The 18,031-nt window shown below is 35.2% G+C and overlaps 1 protein-coding gene across 4 annotated transcripts in view; it reads right to left on the bottom strand.

Moving 5' to 3' along the window:
• The window catches only part of Kmt2a (lysine methyltransferase 2A), an 84,150-nt gene that overhangs the window by 28,527 nt on the left and 37,592 nt on the right, over positions 1 to 18,031 (bottom strand). For 2 of the 4 annotated variants that reach the window (XM_076846352.2, XM_076846350.2), the window contains 17 exons: positions 16,505 to 16,569; positions 15,652 to 16,029; positions 15,260 to 15,333; positions 14,559 to 14,690; positions 13,832 to 13,945; positions 10,072 to 10,218; positions 9,564 to 9,659; positions 8,819 to 8,939; positions 7,452 to 7,565; positions 6,839 to 7,023; positions 5,616 to 5,789; positions 4,780 to 4,890; positions 4,417 to 4,490; positions 3,223 to 3,416; positions 2,791 to 2,897; positions 1,372 to 1,509; positions 96 to 254 (listed from right to left, as the gene is read on the bottom strand). In XM_076846352.2, the coding sequence (XP_076702467.2) occupies positions 96 to 254; positions 1,372 to 1,509; positions 2,791 to 2,897; positions 3,223 to 3,416; positions 4,417 to 4,490; positions 4,780 to 4,890; positions 5,616 to 5,789; positions 6,839 to 7,023; positions 7,452 to 7,565; positions 8,819 to 8,939; positions 9,564 to 9,659; positions 10,072 to 10,218; positions 13,832 to 13,945; positions 14,559 to 14,690; positions 15,260 to 15,333; positions 15,652 to 16,029; positions 16,505 to 16,569 (2,383 nt within the window). Of the gene's footprint in view, positions 1 to 95; positions 255 to 1,371; positions 1,510 to 2,790; positions 2,898 to 3,222; positions 3,417 to 4,416; positions 4,491 to 4,779; positions 4,891 to 5,615; positions 5,790 to 6,838; positions 7,024 to 7,442; positions 7,566 to 8,818; positions 8,940 to 9,563; positions 9,660 to 10,071; positions 10,219 to 13,831; positions 13,946 to 14,558; positions 14,691 to 15,259; positions 15,334 to 15,651; positions 16,030 to 16,504; positions 16,570 to 18,031 lie in introns of all 4 variants that reach the window. The other 2 variants (XM_076846351.2, XM_076846349.2) reach the window with 1 other exon arrangement.

Raw genomic sequence — 18,031 nt, forward strand, 5'->3', positions numbered from 1 at the left:
TCTCTGTACCTTCTGCTTAATTTTGCAGTGAACCTAACACTGCTTTAAATAAATAAAGTCAAACATATACATAAAAGCAACTGAAGCTATCTCACCTCGCCTTTGATCAAATCCCGATGTCGTTGGCAATACACTTTTTTATCATCCAGGAAGACACAGTTCTTGGCTCGGGAACACATGAAATGATAGTTGCTGGTGCAGGATGTAAGACAGCAACCCACAGTGGCTCCTGGCTTTTGGCAGAATTCACATCGCTTTAAAAAAAACAACAACAACAAAAAAAAAACAGAGCCCTATTCAGATTTTCAGATGTTTTAAATGTTTGTCATCTCCTCTATAGAATCATCCCATTCTTGCTTTCCTAAAACTAATTTTGTTGAATGGTAATCCGTTGAACTCCAGAAAAATTCTGAGGATTAGACTAGCCTCCTCAAATCCTCGCTCTACGACTATCCATACCATACAGCCTTTTAGCTATACATTTAATCACTATAACTGGATTTAGGATTAGATCTAAAACATAGGTTTTTCTAGGATTAATGACTGATTTACAAGACATGAAACTCTTAAAAATCAATCCTGAAAACATCTCAAAGCAACTCTGTTTTAAAAAGGTTTTACTAGTCAGAAACATAATGGTTCTTTAGTTATTAGACTGACATAACAAACTTAACAAATGACTCCAAGGTTTTCTTCAACTGGCCCTGTATGTTACCACCTTATTTTATTATTCAATCTGGACTCCTCCAGGAAGGACTTTCAGTTTATACTCACCACACAATTTACTACTGCTTCTTTGCAAGTGTATTTTGTTTGTTGGACAGCTTGTATTATAATCCTTCATTATCTCCCCTCCTTCAAAACAGAGCTTTTAAATTTTTCTCCTGCTATTTCTGATTACTCTCAACTGCAACTGATCACTTCCCATATCTCTTCTTCATGTATTTATATGAATTTATTCTGTGGAACCTCAGAATATTGACTCAACTGAGGCCTCAGAGATCTCATTCTGTCTAAATCCCCTAATACATTGATACTTTTCCTCACATATTTGAATTGTCTCCTAAATTAGGTAATACTTTGTTTTGTATTGCTTTTGTATCCTTCTTCCAAAGATCAGAATAGCAATCTGTCTATAATGTATGTCAATACTTGTTGGCTAACTACTCTGAAGACAGAGTAGTTAGCCAACAAGTATTTTTCTATAGATTGGAAATTTTTATAAATCTAGAGAATATAAAAATGAGCAATGTGCTAAGTTTATATAAATATGCATTGACTTCTTTAAAACCATATTTCTTTACCCACAGAAAGAACACCTAGAAAATGAAAGGACATCTCTTTCATAAAATTTACACATTAAGTTCTTACCAGCTGCTTGCCTCTGATCACAGCCATATGCACATTCTTTAGTGACCCATCATCATCTTCAAACACTTCCGCTGACCACAAAGCACAATTTACATGTGTCCATTCATTTTGGCCAATGTATAGCAAACGGCCAGCATCCTGTGAAATAAAGAAATTTTTTTTCTTAATGAATAAAATGTTGGGCTGGGGTTATGGCTCAGTGGTACAGTGCTTGCCTCACACATGTAAGGCACTAGGTTCGATTCTCAGCACTGCATATAAATAAATGAATAGAATACAGGTCCACAAACATCTAAAAAAAATTCTAAAAAAAAATAAAGGTCCATCAACAACTAAAATATAATATTAAAAAAAAGAATAAATTGTCAAAGGAGGCTTTCCTTGATATTAGCTTTATTTAAGAGAAGATTACCTCAAGAAAACAAATTTAATTCTGTAATTTAGGAATGTACACAAAAACCACAATTCAGCTTTCAATGTTTCTGTTTTCCACTTCCCTAGCTTACTTTTTCTATAGACTGGAAATTTTTATAAATCTAGAGAATATAAAAATGAGCAATGTGGTAAGTTTATATAAATATGCATTGATTTCTTTAAAACCATATTTCAAAACCAATTCTCTCAGACTGTATTAAATAAATACTTTTTGAAAAAAATGAAAGCTTAGCCAGGTGCAGTGGCACACGCCTGTAATCCCAGGGGCTTGGGAAGCTGAGACAAAAGGATCACAAGTTAAAGTCCACCGCCCCCCCCCACAAATAAAAGGACTAAGGCTCAGTGGGTAAATTGTCTCTTGGTTAAATCCCCTGCCTTGCTTGCCCAAATTGAAAGCTTACTATGTGCCAAGCATTAAATGAAGGCTTTGCATACATACGTTATTTCATTTAATCCTTACAACCACCCTGAGATAAGCATTATCATCTTCATTTTAAAGCTGTAACTAAGGGTCAGGCTAAGGTCAAAGGGTAGATGGTAAAGCACAGAAGAGAACCTAGGCTGCTGTCACAGATGGAGCTCTTAACCACTCTGCTGGCTTACATTAAACTAAACAAGCTATGTAAAAAGTAACTTATATTTTATTGACTTTTGTGAAATTTTTGAGAAACTTCTAATAGAAAATACTGGACATCAGGGCTAGGGATGGAGTTCAGGGGTAGAACGCTTGCTACCATGTGTGAGGCCCTAGGTTCCATCCCAATACCACAAAAAAATGAAATAAAATTACTTGACAAATTAATTTAAGGCAAATCAATTAATTTAGCTTTGAATCAACTAAATCAATTATTTAAAAAAAAATTTAAGAGCCACTTTTAAGGAAACATTCATTAAACAGTACTCAGTCAATAAGTGTTGACACAAAGAATAAACCATCCATGTGAAGTGCTTGTTAACTAGGATCTCCGGTCCCAAAATACTTACATTAGCACTGTCATCACCGTACATTAAACATAATGCACACTGTCTATTATCTTCTATGCCTGGGGGTGGGTTCAGCTCTGGACTGTCTTCCCGGCTCCTATCAGTACCTTGGAACCCAGAAGACATTCAGTTAAAATTAGCAGTACTATTTCTGATTTCCAGTTAAAATAGTGTATAAAAAAAATACTTTGGGGAAAAGTGTTCAAAGTTATGCTATTTCAGCATCTACATAATACTCAAGTATTTTTACCTTAAGGTCTTGTTAACATCTCAAGTAAGCAAAAACTATGATGCTATTACATTTAAGGATGACCTGAAAATTGCTTTTTGATATCCAAGCATATTAATTTTTTTTCAAGTATGTTAAATTTAGATTCACAATCTCAATTATTTGCATCTAGCAAAAAAATGGATAACTCTTTGGTGCCTTACTCAAAATTGGTGGAGTAGGAGGATGTAGAGGAGTTGGTGAGTCTGGTTCTCCAGGCCCTTTGGGTTTGGGAGCTGGAATGATTTTCTTCATTAGAGGAGGCTGCTCAGTGTGGCTGTTTTCCTCTCGCTCCTGCCACTGAGCATAATTATGGTCAAGTGAAGGTGGAAGCACTGCGTTTGGTAACATCCCACTGCTGAAAATAATTGATTCAACAAGTATTTATTGAACTCCTACAATATACCTAAAACCATACAAAATCAAATTCTTGATATCAGGTCTTGGACCCATGTTTGAGCTATTTACAAAATGTAAGAATAAGTCACAGAATTGGAAAACTGCCAAAATACATAGAACTTTAATTTTAATATCATAATCTCAATATATGACTCTTGCCTAAACTTATAGAAATAATTGATAACCCTTTCAAATATCAAAAGCAGGCTGGGGTTTTGAAGTTGTAGCTCAGTGGCAGAGCGCTTGCCTAGCATGTGTGAGGCACTGGGTTTGATCCTCAGCACCACACTAAAAATAAATAAATAAATAAATAAATAAATAAATAAATAAATAAATAAAGGCATGCTATTTGTTTACAACTACCAAAAAAAAAAGCAGGCTCGTGATGTAGCACAGTGGTAGATTGCTTGTCTAACATGTGCGAGTCCTTGGGTTTCATCCCCAGAAATGTCCTTCTCCCCAAATCAAAAGAATTTACTGGAATAAAATTAAAGGTTAAATATGAAGAATCAAGAGTAGTACACAGCATCGTTTAAACTAAGTAAAACAGAACCCAATTATAACAACTATGCAGCTGTAAGACATATGTGTTGTCCCTATGCCACAAATTAAACAAAATTCCCTAAAACCTAACAAATATGTAAGTGAAAAAAGAGGCAATAGCCTACAATGAACTAAAATGCTGGCTCCAAAACCAGCACTAAAAAGGTATCTCAACAGATTCATTTTTTTTTAATTTTATTTTTTTAGTTGTAGATATACACAATACCTTTGTTTTATTTTTATTTATTTTTATGTGGTGCTGAGAATCGAACCCAGTGCCTCACACAAGCCAGATAAACAAGTACTCTACTGCTGAGCCACAACCCTAACCCTTCAACTGATTCATTTTTAATATTAAAACTTCCCAGAACTCTGATTTCTAGTTGACAAGAAAGTACAGTACTTAATTAACTTACTTGCTTGACACTTTATTTGGCTCCCAAAACCTTGACTTTTTTACGCTGAACCATGGAAAAACTCGTTCCATTTGCTAAAGAAAAACAAACAATGTAAACATGTTACCATTCATTTGGAAACCACAAAAAAAAACTAACAACTTCACACCAACATCACTGTTAATATTGAAAATAATTTCAGGCTACCAAAGCAAAGAACCATCCACTCAGGCAACTTCCTCCCAAAGAAGCAGAGGAACAAATAAAATTAAAAGGTGTTTTGTACATGTGGCAAAACAAACAGTAAAGAGAATAAGTCCATTGTATTCATGGAGCAATTAGTCACAGGTAAGCAATAAAAACAGAACTATTAATATAATTTACCCGAATAAAGAAGGATTTGACCATGCTGTTGGCTTTTTTAATCTCTGGCTGCCCTCCATCTGAATTAATGGCTGCTTGAATGATCTTCACGATATCATCACTGAACTCCAACTGAATACAAAAATAAAACATTAATTATTCATAAAACAGCAAACTCTCAAAATCACTTCCTCTTCCAGCACAGAGATCCAACAGAAAACTCACACTCTATTTTAATAATATAGTGTCACTCCTCTTTGGCTGAGGCCTGTGGGATTCACTTCACAACTAACTTAAAGCAATCAAGAGATGCAAGGCTAATAAGGCAAGAATGTAAACAAATTAGCTCTAACATGGTAAGTTACTTAGACAGGCTCACAATTTTTAATTTGGAACAAAATGAGTATAGAATTGAAGAGCAAATACAGACCATGAGATAACAAATGATAAATCCCTATACATTCTTAAAATCATAAAATTAAAATAATCTATCTAGTCTTGAATATCATAAAGACACATTATTCAGATTTGAGCTCAAAAGAGAACACATTAACCTCACATTAGCATTTTTCCCATAAACAGTTCTTAGTGCTTTCTCTCATAAAAATAATTTTCAGAGAACTCAGTTGAAAGCCAAATAAAAAATAACATTTTAAGATATCACCATATAATAACCCTTCTTTTGAATCACAAGGCTAAAATAGCTCATATACTTTTAGGTTATTTAAAGCCAGATGACATGTTTAAATATAATACAAATAATTTTTAAAATTTATTTATACCCAGCATCATTCCACAAAGATCTAAGAAAACTAAATTGGCACTTGAAACACTGGTGGTTTGCTGTGGAGACTTACCACAGATGTGTAGCTCCCCTGGTCCATTTTCCTCTTAACTCCCTCCAGATCTAAAGGCTGTTGATCATCCTGCTTGCTGACCTCAGTAAGAACTGGGGGATCAGGTCCTTCTGGAGAGCTGCGAGAAGGTATACTCTCCTCTGTCTCAGGGTTTAAGTCTGGAGGCTTCGCAGCCTGTTGCCAGAAAACAGATGTTTCTTTAACCTAACTCTTAAAATGAGGCATCCATGCACATTCTATTAAAGTTAATAAAGATGGTAATGAATAATTCATCTTACAAAACAGAGAACACAAAAAGAACCAAAGATTTCTCAAAAGTTAAAATGATTTCTAAGAAGTTAAAATAAGCCTAATACCTAACAGCTTAGTTAGGCTAGCTTAGGAGTTTTCCTTGATAATTTTCAAATCTAGTATAAAAAATTGAAACTGTGGGCTGGGGTTGTAGCTCAGTGGCTACAACTTGCCTAGCATATGTGAAGCACTAGGTTTGATCCTTAGCACCACATTAAAAAATAAATAAATAAATAAAGGTATGCTGTCCATCTACAACTATAAAAAATTTTGAAATTGAAACTATATCTATAACTCCTTTGGAATATGACACGGATAATTCATTTTCTTACTCAAAAACAACAAAAAAAGGAGCTTTATGGTGAAATATCAGCCTCACTTTGAGTTAAAGTTATCTAGGTGGTTCTTTCAATATTATACCTTTTCCAATGACTGACTACTTTATAGATACATAGTTCACAACTTGGACAAAAAGCAGAAGTTTTCAAGTAGATTACTATGCCTGCCTCCCAATATTGCTCTTGCCTCTAGGCTTAAACCTCTCTTACTCTTTCCTTTCTACTCCAGTGGAGATTTTTTTTTTTCCCCTCTAAAAAACAACTTTACTCTTGGGTAAAGTTCTTCACTGGCTCCCCATTATCAACAGAGTAAAAAATCCAAATTTCTTATTATAGTAGCAACGCCTTTGAAGATATAGTCCCTTTCTACTTCCTATTATGCAGAAGAACTTATCCTAAAACTTTTCCCTAATGGTTATCACCAAAACAAGTAACTATAAAACTAAACGAAGAACAAAGCAAAACAAGAAAAAAAAAATCCTTTCTATTGTTAGGTAATATAAATATAATACAAATAACTTTAAAAATTTATTTATTTAGGTAAAAACCATGTAAGAACAAGCTTTCAGGAAACAAAATGCAACTTCAGTCTACCTGCCGGTAGCGTAGCAAATGGCTGGTAGTCCGTGAATTCAACAAGGCTGTCAGAACTTGCTTCAGAGAAATCTGTAGCTCTTTTTCAAGAGCCAGTCGCCACTCAGCAGGATGCCGCTCAGTACAGTTGACACAAGTGTAGGCCACACTTTCCGGCAAATTAGATAGAATCTCATACATCTCATCTAGGAAAACAAAAAACTACAATAAGGAGGTCCTCTGCAGAGCAAGAGAGGGAGGAAGGTAAACTATGCCATTGACCTTACTATAAAGCTGTATGTTAGAAATCCACCTAAGAGGCTACAATACTGTAGGACATTGTACACATTGATCTCCAAAGGGACATTATTAATACTAATCCAGGATTTGGTTATTCAAGAACCAACAGGTTATGGTACCCACAAAGGACAACAAAGAAGTAAAGGGATGTGTTCAGAAGAAGTGAGCACAAACAATACAATGCTACTTATTCTAAAGACTAAATAATAACTTCTTTTTAAAGAACTTTAAATAGCACTACCACAATTTTAGGTCTATAGTGCTCTGGGGGCTATAAATGTAGCAGTACCAAGGGAGAAAGAAACTGTAATAAAAAGACTCCAACCTTCTGTACCTGAAAGATTCTCACATTTGGAATGGACCCAGCGATCACACTTCCCACACTGCATCATCTTACTCTCATAGTCATCATCATCATAACACTTGTCACAGAGAGGGCAGAAGTTTCCTGAAAGCAGAGTAAAGATTGCAGTAGTGCTTTGGGCTCACATACCAATACTTTTAAGGCCCTCAACCTAATCTAAAATCTGTATTCTTCCAGAGTAGCGTTCACTTCTGAACCGTAGCATGGATCTGCTATGAACTTTGACACATCTACTAAAGATTAAGATTATTCTGGGCTTCTAGAATACTCCTAGGAAAGATTTGTATGTGCCATTATTTCTCTTCTTTAAACCCATTTATAACTGTCATGAGAATACCTTAAACATTTGAAAAAATGTTTAAATTTTCAAAAAGAGGTGGCAATATAGGAGTACACAACAATTAATTTAACTTTTCTCTATTTCCAGTGTTTCTACTGGAAAAGAGCTCTGAGTAGCGTTTTCTAAAATCCAGTATTATATACAGCCTTCATATATTTGCTTTATCTGTGTATCCCCTCTATTATTTATTACTTAATAGAACTCTTTAGGGGCTGGAGTTGTGGCTCAGTGGTAGAGTGCTCGCCTAGCACATATGAGGCATGGGGTTTGATCCTCAGCACTACATAAAAATAAAATAAAGGTATTGTGTCCACCTACAACTAAAAATAAATATATATAAAATAGAACTCTTTAAATTGATCTGCTTATTTTATTTAAAATAATTCTAGTAGTGACTTTATATCATTCTTAGTCTAGGTCGATAAAATAACAGCTCTAAGGTATTGGTTACTTTTTTTTTTTTTCCCCTAGCCTAACTATTAAAATGCTTGCTGGGCACAGTGGCATGCTTGTGTAATCTCAGAAGGCTGAGGCGGGAGGATTAAGTTCAAGACCAGCCTCAGTAATTAGGCAAGACCCTAAGCAATAGTGAGACCCAATCTCAAAATAAAAAATAAAAGGGCTGAGGTTTTTGCTTTGTAGTAATGCACCCTTGGGTTCAGTCCCCAGGGCCAAAAAATTTTTAATAAAATTACAAAATAAAATGCTTGAGTACCACTTAGAGCCATTTTTGAAACAATCAAATGTATATAAATCACGCTTTGGCTCTACTGGCTTAGAGCATTCATTTGCAGTTAGCTACGATAAAAACTTCCCATGAAAGTTAACAAAATATTCCAGTTTCTAAGTAGTCTCTGCAAAGGAAAGAGCAGCAGCGGGAACACAGAATGTGTCTAACTGGCATCCTTGGGACAAGTAAGATTTTGTACTTCATTCCCCAAAGAGGCCAATTCGCTTTCAAAACACCATACACAGGCAAAATTGGATTTTTGGGTACCTTTAGCAAAGAGTTTGGCACAATCATGGCATAGTGAAAAATCATGAGACCACTGTGCATCCCACCCTTTGCCTGGAGTTGTGGATCCACAGCTCTTGCAGCGAACACACTTGGTACATATCTGGAAAAGAAGAAAAGAAATTCAACAGGAATTTTAGTTTAATTTAGTTTAATTAGGGGCTGAGGTTGTGGCTCAGTGGTAGAGTGCCTGCCTAGCACATGCAAGGCCCTGGGTTTGATCCTCAGCACCACATAAAAATAAATAAAATAAAAATAAAATATTAAAAATAAATTAAGGGGCTGGGGTTGTGGCTCAAGTGGTAGCGCGCTCGCCTGGCATCGTGTGGCCCGGGTTCAGTCCTCAGCACCACACACAAACAAAGATGTTGTGTCCGCCAAGAACTAAGAAATAAATATTAAAAAATTCTCTCTCTCTCTCTCTCTCTTCTTTAAAAAAAAATAAAATAAATTAAAATAAAAATATTTAAAAATAAAAATATTAATATTAAAAATATTTTTTAAAAATATTAAAAATAAATAAAATATTTTTTTAAAAAATTACAAATAAAAAGATCACAATGCTACTCATTTCTAGATTTTACTTCTTTATTGAGATGACTTTTCCTAATGAGGCAAAAAAATTATTACACTGAGATACTCAAGCAAGGATATGCCTATTAAAAGTTATATAAGCCTAACCAATCCATGACAATTCTTTCTGAAGCAGCATAATGTGCGTACTCACCCAAACTTTCTTTTTCTTTGTAGGTTTGGTGGGATAGTTTGGTCCCAGGCACTCAGGGTGATAGCTGTTTCGGCACTTATTACACTCCAGCAGTTGCTGTAGGAGAATACAATGGCAAAAAAAGCGGGCATCACATCACCTTCACTAAATACCTCTACTTAGCACCCCATTTCATACATATCTTTGAGTATAGCACACCATTGAACAACTTAAAATTTTCTCATACACCACTTACTCAATTAAAATAGAGATTTATTTCCTATGAAAAGTACTCAGTAGGTGAATTATCAGATAGATTTTTACTTATTTTTGGAATTTTTTCCAGTATCATTTTCTCTGCTAAATTTCCAAAATTAATTTTCCACAGAATCAGGCAATTGATTACACCCAATTAAATAGTCAAAACAGATTAAGTCAGAGGAGAAAAGAATATAGACATAAAACCTCAAAACAGAAGGCAGATATGGAGAGAGGAATCCTCTACTAGTTCTATTACTATGTTTTATACCTTTGTAGCCTGATGCTGCCTTCCACAAACATGACAGAACTTGCATCGACGACAACACCAATTTTCCAGCTGGTCCTCCAGAGGGCGCTCGTTCTCCTCTAAACAAAACTTGTGGAAGGGCTCACAACACACTTGACAATACACAAACTAAAGCAAGAAGATGGGAACACAGAAGCATGTCAAAAAACGGTGCAGGAAAAAAATATCAACCATATCCCACTTAAATACTTTGAATTTTAGGAATCCACTGGTGTTATACAGGTTGAGCATCCATAACTCCAAAATTTGAAATTCAAAATGTGCCAAAATCTAAAACATTTTGAGTGCTGATATGAGAAAATCCCATACCTGATCTCCAATGGCTCAATGTACCCAAACTTTGTTTCATGTACAAAATTATTATAAATAATTTATAAAGTTACCTTCAGGCTATGTGTATAAGGTATATGTGAAACAAATGAATTTCATGTTTAGAACTGTGTCTCACCTCCACCATATCTCATTTATGTATATGTAAATATTTCAAAACCCCCCAAATAGCCAAAATCCAAAACACTTCTGATCTCAAGTATTTCAGATAAGAGACACTCAACCTGTATTTAACTAAACCCAGTGAATTAAACAGTCAATAGGCAATGCAGGAAATTCAGGGAACTAAAGTAGTAATGACAACAGAATTACAAAGTAATGAAATAAATATGACCTAAGATTTAACAGAAAATGCAAACACCATAGACGATATAAAAACTATGGGAATATAAGGGAGTTGGTTAGGAGGGCTTTTAAAGTTCATTACAGGGCTGGGGGATGTGGCTCAAGTTGTAGTGCGCTCGCCTGGCATGCAGGCAGCCCGGGTTCGATCCTCGGCACCACATACAAACAAAGATGTTGTGTCCACCAAAAACTGAAAAATAAATACTAAAAAAACTCTCTCTTTAAAAATAAATAAATAAATAAATAAAAGCTCATTACAATATGCTATACACTCTGTTTTATTCTTTCTATCTGTAATTTTTAAAATAAGTAACTTTCAGTTGCTACAGTGGTGCACATCTGTAATCCCAACACTTGTAAGACTGATATAGGAGGACCACAAGTTCAAAGCCAGCCTCAGCAACTGAAAAAGCCCTAAGCAACTTAGTGAGACCCTATCTTAAAATAAAAAACAAAAAGGGCTGGAATGTAGCTCTGGAATAAAGTGCCCCTAGGTTCAATCCCCTCCCCCCAAAAAGGTTATTTCCAAGTTCATAAAGCACTGTCAAAAATACTGAGGAGAACCCCCAAATTTTTGCTTTACTGGGACAATTGATCAAACCTAAATAACTTCCTGATTTTGATAATTAATTACACTGTGGTTACAGAAGAAAATATTCCATGATTTTAGGAAATACAAACTAAGACAATTATTGGCAAAAGGGCCATGTCTGCAACTTACTCTCAAATTTTTAGGAAAAAAAATTTGTCTATATATATTACAAAAACGTGAACATATTTCATTTCTAATTTTTAAAAATATATACATACAAAGAGAAACAGAGGAAAAAATTCACTTTTTAGGAATTCTGTAAAATTGTTGTGCACATCTAAATATTTCTTTAAGAAGTTTTTTTTTAATATTTATTTTTCAGTTTTCGGCAGACACAACATCTTTGTTTGTATGTGGTGCTGAGGATCGAACCCGGGCCGCACACATGCCAGGCGAGCATGCTACCGCTTGAGCCACATCCCCAGCCCCTATATATAATTTCAATTAGAACAATACCACCCTAAAAAAAAAACATCAATTTAATCATAGAAGCTGAAGGACTGGTACTACAAAAAGTTAAGTTATTCCGGTGGGTAGTGTATGTATGAATGCAAAGCATTAGCCTACAGAGGAAAAAAGAGATACTGTGGACCCCTGACACTTATAAACCCACTATTCTTAGTCTCAGCAACATTTGAAGCAACCCCAGCACTTAGTACAATGTTCCTATGAAACACAAACAAAGTATCTCCTTAATGAACCGAAGACCAGTCAACAACTTGTAATTGTGCTAATGTATAACTACAACAGCAAGTGAGCAGAATTGAGTCTATGCTAGTTCTGAGTATCACTGACTATTCAACATCCAGATTTTAACCAGGCCTTGGATTTTGTTTGTAATTACTGAATACATATGTGATGAATAAAAGTTAACTAGGTATTCAGGAACTTGAGAATTGTATAGGTCTTAAAATTTATCCCTTATCAATGACAAAATACTGCTTCCTATTTAAAATTGTGCTATTCTCTTCCTTTCTCATCCTACTGCAGAGACCTCAAGAAGATAAAAACAGAAAACAAAGGCCACCCACAATCCAACTACATTTTAAATATTATGATATAAATCATTCTCCATTTTTCTCCCCCCCTCCCCTCCCCACCTCTCCCCTCCCATCCCCTCCCTCCTCCTTCCTTCCTGTGCTTTACTACTGAGCCTCATCCTCAATCCTTTTTCATTTTGGAACAGGATCTTGCTAAATTGCTAAGGTTGGCTTTGAACTTATGATCCTCCTGCCTCAGCTTCCCAAGTCACTGGAATTATAGGTATGAGCCACTGTGCCCAGCTCTATGTATATAGTTTAAAAACATTTATTCAAACCCAAATCAGATCATGTATTATGTATACTTTGTAACCTTCTCTTTTCACTGGGTGACCTGTCATGAACATCTGTTAATATCAGACAATATTATCATATTTGCCCATTATATACATGTTCTATCATTATTTTAACCCAGGCTCCCTATGATAAACTTTCAAGTTGTTTCTATTATTTATATTAACATGAAAAATATGAAATAAAGTCATATATACAGAGATAAAGAGAGACAGAGAGGCAGAGATGATTTGTCAACTTTTCTAAGTATTTCTTTAAGACAAACATGTAAGCCAGGCATGGTGGGACACACCTGTAATCCTAGCCACTTGGGAGACTAAAGCAGCAGGATAATCAAGTTCAAGGCCAGCCTGGGCAACTTAGTGAGACCCTGTGCCAAAATGAAAAGGGCTGGGGATATAGCTCAGTAGTAGAGCACTTGCTTACCATGTGTGAGGTATTGGGTTCAATCCTCAGCACCACATAAAAATAGATTAATAAAATAAAAGTATTGTGTCCATCTACAACTGAAAAAAAGAAAGTTCCCACTTCTGCACGATTCTTTTTACCATGCTTTAATTTCCAGTTTTTGGTTACTGAAAGAATTAAAAATCCTCCCCTACAATGCCACTTTTTTTGTTTCTCATTTTGTGAATTATCCATTTCTGTCCTTTGCCCACTTTTCACTAGATTTTGTTCCTTACTGTCAAAAAGAGCTTTTTATAAATAAGCGGGTTTTTGTAGTCAATGTGAAACAACCACCAACATTATGTTGTATGTACATATAAATATGTAACATTGAATCCCACCATTACATATAATTATATCAATAAAAAGAGAAAAAGAAAACAAAAAATTAAATAACCGTTAACAACATTCCTTTTTATAAAGGGACACTATCATTTTCCTCATGTTTAAACATCTAATAGAAAAACCAGAACTCTAATAAAGATTGAATTTAAAAGATTATTACTCTAAAAAGCAGATTTCTTTCTGAAATCTCCAAAAAATTTTAAAATATTTCATTAGCTGATTCAAACAAGGATAGTACCTGCTAAATACCAACAAAAGGAATAGTTTCTTTTATCACGGCAAAATAATCTGTTACAGTTTCTAGGGTGCAAAGAAGCAGGATACTTACCTCTACATGCCCACTACTGGCACAGAGAAAGCAAACCACCCTGGGTGTTATAGGAAGAGAGGTCAAGATTCCTAAGCCTCCCATCTCCCACACGTTTTCTGCTTCACAATCCTCCTGTAGGCAGAGAGAAAGATCACTTACACAAGTTTTACAAGAGCCTGGGGGTGTAGCTCAGCAGTAAAGCACTTGTCTAGCATGTATGAGGCCCTGGGTTTAATATCTAGCAGTGCAAAAAAGCAGAAAAGAAAGTTTTATAATGACAAAATGAAGGTAAAAAACATTAATCAAAAGTGATATCAAGAGTTATTTCATTTCAGTGAGTCCAAACATAACTGCTGTTTTTAAATTTTTAAATTTCAGATACAAACTATCACCTCTTGGTTCAATTCTTAAATATACAGCCAAAATATACTTGGACTGAAATTTCCTTAGTTTTGCTAACTGAAGCAATCATCATAATTTGAGCATTCCTATGTGAAAGAGTTACTCAGTCAGGTACTACTTAAGATGAACAGGTTTTTCAATGGCTATGTTCTTCAGGAAATTTAGAAACAGTGACCTCACAAGAGTGACTAAAGCTCTTACACACCTGAGCCCATATGCTAACCTATAGTTATTATACATTTCTTCAAGTTGGTACTGATTTCCTCTCTTTCAACACTTTTCATCACCATTTTCTTTTATTTAAAGGCCATGAATAAACTGCATCATTACTAAATAGCTTTACCTTAAAGTCCACTCTGATCCTGTGGACTCCATCTGCAGGAATTTTTTGCTTAGAACTATTGCCATTTGAGAGAGTGCTGAGTATGTTCAAAGTGCCTGTATTCTCCTGCTTATTGACTGGAGGAGGTTTTTCCTAAGGAGACAAAAGATGGTTATAGAACAAAACCACACCCTACTTGCCTTCACATTTTCAATTAATAAATCTGGAACATATGTTTATAACATAAATATCCTATAAACAGAGAAGTAATCTTCAGAAAATTCTTGACTGGGATTGTAGCTCAGTGGTACAGCACTTGCCTCACATGCAGGAAGCCCTGGGTTTGATCCCCAGCATCACAAAAAAAAAAAAAACACTTAAATCCTCTGTTTCTGATAATAATAAATAAAAATAATATTTTTTTCCACAGGTAAAGGTAATTTTTACATACAAATCTTGATAAAGTATATTATATGTTGAGTGACCTCCAGAATAAAGACATTCTTAGGCTACAACATGTGAGGTTCACAAAGAAGCAAAAAGAAAAAGATACCCCCCCCAAAAAAAACCCCAAAAAAGACATGGGCTAAAGCCTAGGCCTGAAGTTGGTTAATTTTAAGAAATTCCACCACCATTTACATAATTTTCAGTTAATCATGAAAATGTCAAGGACAAGGTTTTTCGCTGCATAACAGAACACAGAAAAACAAATCTCTCCTCACCTTTTCTTTTGGTTTTTGTTTTACAGGAATACTTGGGCGGGGAGCCACTTTTTTCGGTTTGCTTTGCTCTGGACCTAAAGAATTGAAAATATATTGCTATGAATGTTGGCAATGAATACTTTAGGTTCAACTGCTGTGAAGAAAGGGGCATTAGAAAAAAACAAAGAACTCCAAGAGTCACACTGGAAATTAAGATAATCTCTCTCTCTCTTTTTTTTTTTTTTTTTTTTTGCTTTTCTTTCTTTGTTATTACATAACAGTTAAAAAGAAAGTTGATTTTCTAGAACTGAATACCTCAAACATTTTAGGTTTCCAAATGTTGTTCCAGACACCAGTAGAACCACACTGTATAGCACTGTGGTTCACCATTCCTTCCTGCCTTCCTTGCTTACCTGACTCTGGTGGTACAGGTTGCTTTTTCTTAGGCTCACTTGGAGTGATCTTGGGAATCTCTTTCCTTGGTGGTGCTGTGCTAGGTGGCTGAGGGGGGATGACTGGTGCTGTCTGGGAGACCTGCTTGCTGGACTTCCTAGAAGCAGGAGTGGTGACTTGTTTGGGCTCAGGCCCGGGTGCAGGGGCATTCCCTTCTTCAATCTTTTCCTCCACTGGCTTTCGAGGTGGAGGCTCATTGCTGCTCTTCTTTGGGGCAGGATCCTCACGTGCTGATGGGGGAGGTTTCTGACTAGAGTCCACCAAGCTTTTCACAATAGTGCTCTCTTTGCTTTCTTTCTTTTCAGTGGTCTTAGACTTTTTCTCTTTCTTTTTCACAGCTAGGGGAACAACACAATAAGATAATCTATAAATATGAGAAAAATTTTTGTTAAAATAGAAAAGAAATGTAACATCATCTTGTTCTCAGTTTCCTGCAGCTAAAGTTGGCACTGAAAGACTCAAGAAACAATGCCAAGTTGATCAGCTGAAGTAGCTACATTTTTATTGCTCTAGGAAGTGGGATGAACTACAATTTTTATGAATTTATTTATTTTTTGGTACTTGTCAAACATACCCCCAAATATAGGAAGAGTCAAATAGTCAAATGAACCCCCACGTACCTATCATCTAGCTTCAATAACCATCAACTCCCCGGGAAAGAGTAGAACTTTAAAAGAAAAAAAACAAAACAAAACAAAACAAACAACAACAACAACAACAAAAAAAAACCCCTAGTATTCTCTTTATGCTGAAGGTATACAACAATGACATAAAAGCAGGGAGATCTGGGGGAAGGCCTTTTTACAACACTACCTTTAGCTTGCTTCTGAAGGTAGGCTTTGGAAGGCATCCATTGTAGATTCTGACACTTTCGCATCCTAGGAAACAAGGGATAAGCCATAAAATAAATTGCATTTAAAAGAGAAGCAACTGAAACAAGTGATGATTTATCTGCAAAAATCAGTGAATCTTTATTCAAGTTCATCCTGACAGCTGAAATAAGGACTAATTATTACCCAAGTTAAATCTGAGCCTTTAAAATCCTTGGATCAGCAATTTTGCCTACGTTTAGGATCTTAAAAACATCAAATTATTTTGGAAACAGGCCTCAAATTTGTTGTAATTCAATAGTGACTATTACCACACACAAAATGATCAATTAAAATTTTTTTTTAATATTTATTTTTTAGTTATAGGTGGACACAATATCTTAATTTTATTTTTATGTGGTGCTGGGAATCGAACCCAGGGCCTCACATATGCTAGGCAAGTGCATTACCGCTGAGCCACAACCCCAGCCCCATAAAATTTCTTTTTTTTTAAGATTTTTTTTTTTTAGTTGTAGATGGACACAATACATTTATCTATCTATCTATCTATCTATCTATCTGACTATCTATGCATGCCAAGGATCAAAAATCAGTGCCTCACACATGCTAGGGGAGTGCTCTACTACTGAGCCACAACTCTAGCCCCCAATTAATATTTCTTGTAATCATATGAGTACTGCTTCCTTTATGAGATTTAATATTCATATTCACATAAAACAGACTAAAATCACCCAGGTTCTGTCTGCCACTGTAATGCTATAGGTATATCTATCTCATGGCTTTGATAACTGTCATCCTTTTATTTAAATTTAATAAAACTTAAACTTAATATGAAGTCTAAAATTGTACAGTCTATTCCAACCCTAAATTCTGTGCAGTTGTGTCCTATTATCATGTACCTTTTTGTAATAACTCACTTTTTACCATTAAAGGACGTAAGACAAAATTCTTCCTTAAGGATAAACCAAAGCACAGAAACTGTCTGCCCTGGTACAGTATTTCCTCCAACTATGCTTTAAAATAATCACTTTCATGTCATTCATTCATTCAGCAAATATCTACTTGTGTCAGGCAATTTATGAGATGTTCAATTACCAAAATTTCTGACTTGTGACTCTACTGGTTCATTTTAAACAAATAAAATCACAGATGGCAAAAGTTTGACTAAAACGGGTGAAAAAACAGTATTCTGAGTCAGAGAGCCCAGAAATTCAGGTAAGATGTCTCTAAAGTTTCCTAACTGTCATGAAGATAAAAGTTGTTTCAATTGGTTCAATAAATATTCTGCTTAAACTTGTCAACTTTTAAGCAGAACCCCTCCAGAACTGCACTAATATGGTAGTCACTACTCACATGTGGTTATTTAGATTTAAATTAACTTAAAAGAAATGAAATAAAAATGTAGTTCCTCAGTTAACCTAGCCACAAGCCAAATGCTCAATAGCCACATGTGGCTAATGAGTACCATATTGAACTGAGCACATACAGAATATTTCCATCACTCTATTCT

Source organism: Callospermophilus lateralis, chromosome 2 (genome assembly GCF_048772815.1).
Source record: "Callospermophilus lateralis isolate mCalLat2 chromosome 2, mCalLat2.hap1, whole genome shotgun sequence".
NCBI classification, from domain to species: Eukaryota; Metazoa; Chordata; class Mammalia; order Rodentia; family Sciuridae; genus Callospermophilus; species Callospermophilus lateralis.